Source organism: Hemitrygon akajei, chromosome 12 (assembly GCF_048418815.1).
Source record: "Hemitrygon akajei chromosome 12, sHemAka1.3, whole genome shotgun sequence".
Taxonomy (NCBI): Eukaryota; Metazoa; Chordata; class Chondrichthyes; order Myliobatiformes; family Dasyatidae; genus Hemitrygon; species Hemitrygon akajei.
The window spans coordinates 109265072-109274688 of NC_133135.1; the positions used below are offsets into that span (position 1 = coordinate 109265072).

The 9617-nt window shown below is 43.9% G+C and overlaps 1 protein-coding gene across 4 annotated transcripts in view; it reads left to right on the plus strand.

Annotated features, from left to right (window-relative positions):
* Nucleotides 1–8274, plus strand: part of c12h19orf47 (chromosome 12 C19orf47 homolog) — a 90619-nt gene extending 82345 nt beyond the window's left edge. For all 4 annotated transcript variants that reach the window (XM_073063843.1, XM_073063844.1, XM_073063845.1 and 1 more), the window contains one exon: nucleotides 7033–8274. In XM_073063843.1, the coding sequence (XP_072919944.1) occupies nucleotides 7033–7560 (528 nt within the window). In that variant the 3' untranslated portion in view covers nucleotides 7561–8274. The remainder of the gene's footprint in view (nucleotides 1–7032) is intronic.
* Nucleotides 8275–9617: the final 1343 nt, after the last annotated feature.

Below are 9617 nucleotides of genomic sequence, written 5' to 3' on the forward strand. Positions count from 1 at the left end.
AGTCACCTGACTAATGAAGACCATACGCCATCTGAATAAGCTTATCAACTTGCACAGCAACTTTGAGGGATCTAAGCACGTGGGGCCCCAAACTTTTAAAGGCATACACTCTTATTGTACGTTTTCTAGTATTCTATTATATAAGCTCTATATCTATAATGAAATAAACCTGCTGAACCTTTTAAAGAAATTCTAAATTACTGACAATTTGAAATAAGTCAGGGAGCATCTGCAGAGAGGGAACTGAACGTGAATGGCCTGAAACATTCACCCTTTGTCATGAAGGAGCAATGCCACCTGGACAACAAAAGCACCTACGTCAGGATGCTGTTCATCGACTAAAGCTCAGCATTTAATACCATCATTCCCACGACCCTGATTGAGAAGTTGCAGAACCTGGGCCTCTGTACCTCCCTCCGTAATTGGATCCTTGACTTCCTAACTGGAAGACCACAAGCTGTGCGGATTGGTGATATCCTCCTTGCTGACGATTAACACTGGCGCACCTCAGGGGTGTGTGCTTAGCCCACTGCTCTACTCTCTGTATACACATGACTGTGTAGCTAGGCACGGCTCAAATACCATCTACAAATTTGCTGACAATGCAACCATTGTTGGTAGAATCTCACATGGTGATGAGGGCGTACAGGAGTGAGATATGCCAACTAGTGGAATGGTGCCGCAGCAAAAACCTGGCACTCAATGTCAGTAAGACGAAAGAGCTGATTGTGGACTTCAGGAAAGGTAAGATGAAGGAACACATACCAATCCTCAGAGAGGGATCAGAAGTGGAGAGAATGAGCAGTTTCAAGTTCCTGGGTGTCAAGATCTCTGAGGACCTAACCTGGTCCCAACATATCAAAGGCAAGTTATAAAGAAGGCAAGACAATGATTATACTACATTTGGAGTTTGAAGAGATTTGGTATGTCAACAAATACACTCCAAAACTTCTATAGATCTACCATGGAGAGTATTCTGACCGGCTGCATCACTGTTTGGTACGGGGGAGGGGGGGGGGGGGTTGTACTAATGCACAGGACCGAAACAAGCTTCAGAGGGTTGTAAATTTAGTTGGCTCTATCTTGGGTACCAGCCTACAAAGTACCCAGAACATCTTCAAGGAGCGATGTCTCAGAAAGGCAGCGTCCATTATTAAGGACCTCCAGCACCCAGGGCATGCCCTTTTCTCACTGTTACCATCAGGGAGGAGGTACAGAAGCCTGAAGACACACACTCAGCTTCTTCCCCTCTGCCATCCGATTCCTAAATGGGCATTGAACCATGAACACTACCTCACTTTTTAAATGTATATTATTTCTATTTTTTGCATGATTTTTAATCTATTCAATATACGTATACTGTAATTGATTTATTTTTTATTATTATTTATTTGTTTTCTTCTATATTATATATTGCATTGAACTGCTGCGGCTCAGTTAACACATTTCACAACACATGCCAGTGATAATAAACCTGATTCTGATTCTGATGCCTCAGAAAGATGACTTCCATCAATAATGGCCCCCATCACCCAGGGCTTGGCCTTGTTCTCATTGCTACCATCAGGGAGGAGGTACGGGAGCCTGATGGGACATATTCAATGATTCAGGAACAGCTTCTTTCCCTGTGCCATCTGATTTCTGAATGGACATTGAAGCCCATTCAATGAACACTACCTCACTACTTTTTTAAAAATCTTTTTGCACTACTTATTTAATTTAACTGTTATATACATACTGTAATTGAATGGCTTGTCATATTAAAATTATTTGATGGCTCTGGGCTTGTACTCACTGGAACTCAGAATAATGAGGGGTGACCTCATTGAAACCCATTGAATGTTTAAAGGCCTGGATAGAGTGGATGTGGAGAGGAGGGTATTTCCTCTGGTGGGAAAGTCTAACACCAAATGACACGGCCCAAGATTAAGAGGACAAGTGGAGGAATTTCTTTAGCCAGTGTGTCTGGATCTGGACAATGATCTGGAATTCATTGTCACAGGCGGCTGTGGAGGTCAAGTCATTGAGTATATTTAAGGCAGAGGTTGATAGATTCTTTTAATTAGTCAAGGCATGAAGGGATACGGGAAAATGGAGCTGAGAGGGAAATGGATCAGCCATGGGGAGATGATGGAACAGACTCAATGGGCCAAATAGCCTCATTCTGCTCTTATATCTTGTGGTCTTATGACCTTAAAATTTCTGATTAATGGCCCTATATTCAGGTGCTGCTTATGTCAGTGGGCCTGCGAGGTTCCACTAAATGTTAACGTCCTTAACATTCAGTGAAGAGATACTGATGTCATTCTGAGAGCAAATCTTCGGAAAATGCCCTGCATATTATCATCACTGAATCACGGAGTTGTTACATCCTGGAAGTAGTCCATTTGGCCCATCAACTCCATAACTGCTCAGTGTAAGAACAATCAAAGTAGTCCCACTCTCTGTCCTATCAGATACTCGCCCAAAGCAACACGCACAAGATGCTGGAAAAACTCAGCAGGTCATGCCAACACATTTGGTGCTTTTAAGGCAGAAATAGATAGGTTCTTGATTAGCCAGGGCATCAAAGGGTATGGGAAGAAGGCAGGGGAGTGGGGTGACCAGAAGAATTGGATCAACCCATGATTGAAAGGCAGAGCAGACTTGATGGACCGAATGGCCTACTTCTACATAGAAACCCCTCAGCACAATACAGGAACTTCATTCCACAAAGCTGTGCTGAACATGTCCTTACCTTAGAACTACCTAGGCTTACCCATAGCCCTCTATTTTTCTATCTCCATGTATCCATCCAGGAATCTCTTAAGAGGCCCTACTGTTTCCGCCTCCACCACCGCCAGTTACACTTCCACATCCTCATCCAGGTCATTTATAAAAATCACTAAGAGTAGGGGTCCCAGAACAGATCCCTGAGGCACTCCACTGGTCACCAACCTCCATGCAGAATATGACCTGTCTACAACCACTCTTTGTCTTCTGTGGGCAAGCCAGTTCTGGATCTACAAAGCAATGTCCCCTTGGATCCCATGCCTCCTTACTTTCTCAATAAGCCTGACATGGGGTACCTTATCAAATGTCTTGCTGAAATCCATATACACTACATCTATGGCTCTACCTTCATCAATGTGTTTAGTCACATCCTCAAAAAATTCAATCAGGCTCGTAAGGCACGAACTGACTTTGACAAAGCCATGCTGACTATTCCTAATATTATTATGCCTCTCAGGACCTTCTCCATCAACTTACCAACTACTGAAGTAAGACTCACTGGTCTATAATTTCCTGGGCTCTCTCTATTCCCTTTCTTGAACAAGGGAACAACATCCGCAACCCTCCAATCTTCCGGAACTTCTCCTGTCCTCATTGATGATGCAAAGATCATCGCCAGAGGCTCAGCAATCTCCTCCCTCGCCTCCCACAGTAGCCTGGGGTACATACAGAGTCTATGGAAATGAATAAACAGTCAACGCTTTGCACTAGGACCCTCCTTCTTCTCATGTTTATGAGACACTAATTCAGTTCCATTCTGATTACTGTAATTGAACTGTTCCCTACTACTACCCTTAGGAGGCAGTAGTCATAATGTGATAGAATTCATCATGCCACTTTGAGAGGCAGAAGCTGAGCTCAGATATATTGGTATTACAGCGCAGTAAAGGGAATTACAGGGGCATGAGAGAGGAGCTGGCCAATGTTGATAGGAGGGGGACTCTAGCAGAGATGACAGTAGAGCAGCAATGGTTGGAATTTCTGATAGTAATTTGGCTGACAAGAGAGGTCAAAGACAGCATAAAAGCCAAAGATAGGGCATACAATATAGCAAAAATTAGTGGGAACTTAGAGGATTAGGAAACTTTTAAAAAACTGACAGAAGGCAATTAAATATAGCAATAAGGAGGAAAAGGTGAAATATGTATGTAAGCTAGTGAATAATATAAAAGCATACCAAAAGTTTTTTTTCAGATATATAAAGAGTAAAAGAGAGGCGCGAGTGGATATTTGACAGCTGGAAAATTACACTGGAGAGGTAGTAATGGGGACCAGGAAAAGGAGGGCAAAATTACTAAGTATTTTACATTAGTCCACACTGTGGAAGACACTAGCAGTATGCCAGAAATTTGAGTGTCAGGAGGCAGAAGTGAGTGAAGTTGCCATTACTAAGGAGAAGGTGCTTGGGAAGACCAAGGGTCTGAAGGTGGGTAAGTCACCTGGAGCAGGTGGACTACACCCCAGTGAACTGAAAGAGGTAGCTGATGATGTTGTAGTGATCATTCAAGAATCACTAGATTTTGGTTTGGTTCCAGAGGACTGGAAGATTGCAAATGTTATTCCACTCTAAGAAGAGAGGGAGGTAACAGACAGGAATTACAGGCCAGTTAGCCTGGCTTCAGTGGTTTGGAAGATGTTGGAGTTAATTGTTAAGGATGTGGTTTTGGGGTTCTTAATGCACATGATAAAGTAGGCCAAAGTGGGCATTGCTTCCTTTAGGAGAAATCTTGCCTGCCAAACCTGTTGGAATTCTTTGAGGAAATAACAGGCAGGATAGACAAAGGAGACTGGATGGATGTTGTGTACTTGGATTGTCATAAGGCCTTTGACAAGGTGCCACATGTGAGGCTGCTAAAACTGGTAAGAGCCCATGGAATTACAGTAAAGGTACTAGCATGGACAGAAGATTGGCTGACTATCAGAAGGCAAAGAGTGGGAATAAAGGGATCCTTTTCTGATTGGTTGCCCATGACTAGTGGTGTTCTGCAGGGTCGGCATTGAGACTGTTATTTTTACGTTTTACGTCAGTGATTTGGATGATGGAATTGATGGCTTTGTGGCCAAGTTTGCAGATGATACAAGAATAGGAGGGGCTGGATTTGAGGAAGTAGAGAGGCTACAAAAGGTCCTGGACAGATTAGGAGAATGGGCAAAGAAGCGGCAGCTGGAAAAGAGTTGGGAAGTTTATGGTAATGCACTTTGGTAAAAGGCAAAAAGACCTACGTTATTTTCTAAATAGGGAGAAAGTTCAGAAATCAGAGAATCCTTGGGCAGGATTCCCTAAAGGTTAATTTACAGGTTGAGCCAGTGGTGAGGCAGGCAAATGCCATGGTGGCTTTTATTTTGAGAGAATTTGAATATAAAAGCAAGGTGGTACTGCTGAGAATTTTTAAAGCATTGGTCAGACCACAGTTGGAGTATTGTCAGCAGTTTTGGGCCTCGTATTTAAGATAGGATGTGCTGGCATTGGAGAGGATCCAGAAGAGGTTTATGGGAATGATTGTGGGAAATAAGGGGTTAATGTATGAGGAACATTTGACAGCTCTAGGCCTGTACACTTCAGAGTTGAGAAGAATGAGCGGGATCTCATTGAAACATTGGAAGGCCCAGACTGAATGGATGTGGAGAGGATGTTTTCTACATTGGGAAATCTAGGATCGGGGATACAGCTTCAGATTACAGGGAAATCCCTTTTGAAGAGAGATGAAGAGGAATTTCTTTAGCCAGAGGGTGGTGAATCTATGAAATTAGTTACCACAGGCAACTGTAGAGGCCAAGTCAATGGGTATATTTAAAGCAGAGGTTGATAGATCTTTGATTTGTAAGGGGTCAGAGTTTATGGGGATAAGACAGGAGAATGGGGTTGAGAGGGAAAATAAATTGGCCACGATGGAATGGCGGAGCAGGCTCACTAGGCCAAACGGCCTAATTCTGCTCCAGCGTCTTATGACGTTATCAGGCAATTCAGCCCATCCATTCTGCTCTGCTGATTTACTTTTCCTCTCAACCCCATTCCCCATAACCTTGAAACTTAGTAATCAAGAATTTATCCCACTCGGTCCACTTTTATCAATATCATCATGAGAGCATGCTGGCTGGCAGCTGGACATGTGAATCAAACACCGAATGAATTCAGAGTGAAGTTGTCACGTACACAGATACATGCATAGAATGAAAATTTCCAACCGCATCACAGGCACGTAGCATTAGACAAACATTGTTCACCAGAGAAACAGAAGCACTACACTGGGGTGGTGTGGGAGCAGAGCAGTGAGCGTGCCGCTGTACAGCACCGTGGCCTGGGTTCACTTCCCATCAGTGTCTTGAGCAGTTTCTATGTTCTCCACGTGACCGTGGGGATTTCCTCCCATCGTCCCAAGTCATACAGGCTAGTAATGTACAAGTAACTGTTAAACACATAGACTGATTGAAGCTACAGAACTGTGCAAAAGTTTTAGTCACATCTATATAGCTAGGGTGCCTAAGACTTTTGTACAATACTGTAGCAATGTGGTGTTTTGCATTGTACTGCTGCCGCAAAAAAAACACAAATTTCATGACGTGTGAGTGATGATAAACCTAATTCTGATATGGGTCTCTATCGTATGGGATACGATATCCCATACGATGATATGTATGGGAAGGAAGGGGAGAGGGGGCAAGAAGGAGGAGGATCATGGTTGGGAAAAGGGGAAGGGAGTGGGAAACACCAGAGAGACGTTCTGTAATGATCAATAAACCAGTTATTAGAATCAAATGACCTCGCCTGGTGTCTCAGGGCTGGGTGTGTCTGCACCCATGATACCCCCACCCCCCACCAGCATTCCTTCTCTACAGCCTGTCCCACACCCCTCCCACAGTGCTCCACCGTCACCATTCTGAAGATCCTTTGCTCCAGCCAGATTTACAAGCTTGCTCTCCACTCCAAGTTAACAAATACAGAACTGCGCAAAAGTCTTAGTAACCTGGCTGTATAACAAGACTTTTGCACAGTACTGTACATAAAGTGATGCTCGGTGATGTGTTCATTGGGGTGGGTTAATGGGTGACGGTTTTGATCGACCTGATGGTTTGGGGGAAGTAGTTGTTTTGACTCTGGTGGTCCTGGTGTGGATACTACTTAGCCTTCTCCCTGATGGAGGTGGGACAGACAGTCCATGAGCAGGGTGGCGGGATCCTTCATGATATTGCTGTGCTGTGCTGTGCTATTGTCTTCATGGTAGTTAGACTGATTGTGCTGAAATACGGATTCTCTTTCAGCCGACGGGAGTGTTCAGCCGCCTGGGCGAAGTTGTCAGTCAGAAGGAGAGCAGCGATGATGACGAGGCCGGTTCTGTGCTTCAGTACGCGGGGGTCTTGAAGAGGGCTCCGACCGCGTCCGCACAGGAGAGCCCCGCGCTTCCGCTCATAACCAGGGAGAGAGCCAAAGCCTCCGCCACCACGATAAGACGGCTGGCAGTCCCGAAAACTGGCAGTAGGACTGTGCCCGGCAAGGGTGTACAAACCGCAGGTGTGGTCCCCACCACCCGCCTGCAGTCGGCGAGCCAAGCCAAGGTCAGCATCAGGCATAGGCTGGGGAAGCCCGCCTCCACCGAGGCCGACACACAGGACAACAAAGTCAGCAGTACGAAAAGCCGCGGCAGCCCCGAGTTCACTGTGACCATCAAGAACATGGCACGGACTGCGGCCGGTACCAAAGTGACCAGCAGTACAGAGGGTCGCCTGGCTCAGATGGACTCCACGGCCGCCGTCAGTGTGTTCGAACGGCTGGGCAAGAAACTGAAGTAACAAAAGGCACGCATGACACTTTATTTTTATATGCGCATTAGGTATCCCTTCGTTCACAGCAACACACCATTCTCCCACCAAAAGATCAACATAAGGAATCTATTGAAAGGATAATGGGAGAGAACAAGATTTTAATTAACATTTAGATTTTGTTTTGATAATTTATTCAGAACCTGTTGTTTTGTGTGTGCGTGTGTTAATAGGAAGGGTGTTAAAGCTTTTTCAAGGGGTCAGTAAATTTTGGTGTAGATATTTTGTATATGATCACTGCCTTGGCGCACGGGTTTAAGTGACGCCTCGTTATCAGTCAAGCCATTGTCGCTCGGACTGTGCTGGGAATTTTTCTCCCCTCATTCACAGTTTATTCCGGTGCAGTGTGGTCACTGTCACTACTAACAAGGCAGGGGTTCCCAACCTGGGGTCCACAGACCCCTTGCTTCATGGTATCAGTGCATGGCATAAGAAAAGGCTGGGAACCCCTGTTAAAAGGGGACTTGGATAAATCGGACTGTTTACTTCATTACAGAACTCCTGCCATTCGTGGGTATGTGTCACGTTGGGATACCTCAGCACTGAGGAACATCAGGTGCAGGCCATTTTATTTACAAAGTTATTGCCATTTGGAGTGTTTTATGCCTGTGTTTATAAGGCACCGTTTATTCCCATGCGTTTATTTTTCTTGCTTCTGAGAAGATATAAAATTATTTTAATTCATCTCTTGCTACTGTAGTTTGATTTGTGCTTTGACTGAGTAGCCAGTTTCAAATGGTTCAATTTGATATCAGAGAACATCTACAGCGTACAACCTGAAATCCTTACTCTCCACAAACATCCACAGAACAGGAAAAGAAACCTGAAGAATGAATGTCAGAAAACATTAGAACCCCAAAGCTTCCCTCTTTATTCAATAACATTGTTGACTGATGCTAATTTTGAAATGTTTAAGGCGTACCTGAAAGACAAATCTCTATTTTATCTTTTATTTTATTTAGAGATACAGCTCAGTAGAAGGTTCTTCTGGCCCAATGAGTCCATGTCACCCAATTACACCCTTGTCACCAATTAACCTCCTTGGAATGTGGGAGGAAACTGGAGCAGCCGTAGGGCACCCACACACTCACAGGGAATGCACAAACTCCTCATAGGCAGCATTGGAAACTGAACCCGGGTAATGCCTGAACTCCTCTGTAGTTGGAGATTACTTGTCAGTGTGCTGTCTGTAGTGGAAGGTGAATCTCAAGTTTATATGCAGTACACTGTACATACTTTGATAACACTGGACAACAAAGTTTTTTCGGAAACGTTGCTTCCTCAGAATTTTTTTAAATGATAGACTACTTAAAGCTAAAACACAAATATAATTTCAGACTACTTGTATCATGTAAGATTTTGGAGAAACAATAAATTAACTTTTATTGAATATAAAGTGTTTAATTGCATAACAGTGGTGACGCTTCGCAATAGTTCAACTGAGCTAAAAATGTTTTGTTGATGATTTTCATTTGTACTCAGTGCCTGAGGCTTCTCACTCAAGTGTCCAACAATAATCAGCCAGTATTGATGGATTCCAGTTGCCCTGATACCGTTTCTCCATGACCGCAATGTCCTGGTGAAACCTTTCACCGTGCTCGTCACTGACAGCACCAAGATTTGCAGGGAAGAAGTCCAAATGGGAATGCAGAAAATGAATCTTCAGTGACACGTTGCACTTCATGGTTTTGTTTGCTTGAAGCATGTTGTCAACCAGCTGCACGTAGTTTGATGCTCTGTAGTTGCCAAGAGAACTTTCAACAAAATCCTTAAATGCCTTCCATGTGAATTTCTCCGGTCCCACTAGAAATTCTTCAAAATGCCTGTCACTGATGACCTGTTTGATTTATGAACTAACAAAAATGCCTCCTTAATCTTGACATCAGTTATTTTGACTTGAATTATTAATTGAAATAACAGATACGGGTGATTTTTTAAAAAATTGTGCCTCATGTGGAAATTTCATGATGAGTTTCTTGATCAGAAGCCCAAAACTTCATAAGGTACACCATAAAGTATGAGGGGTG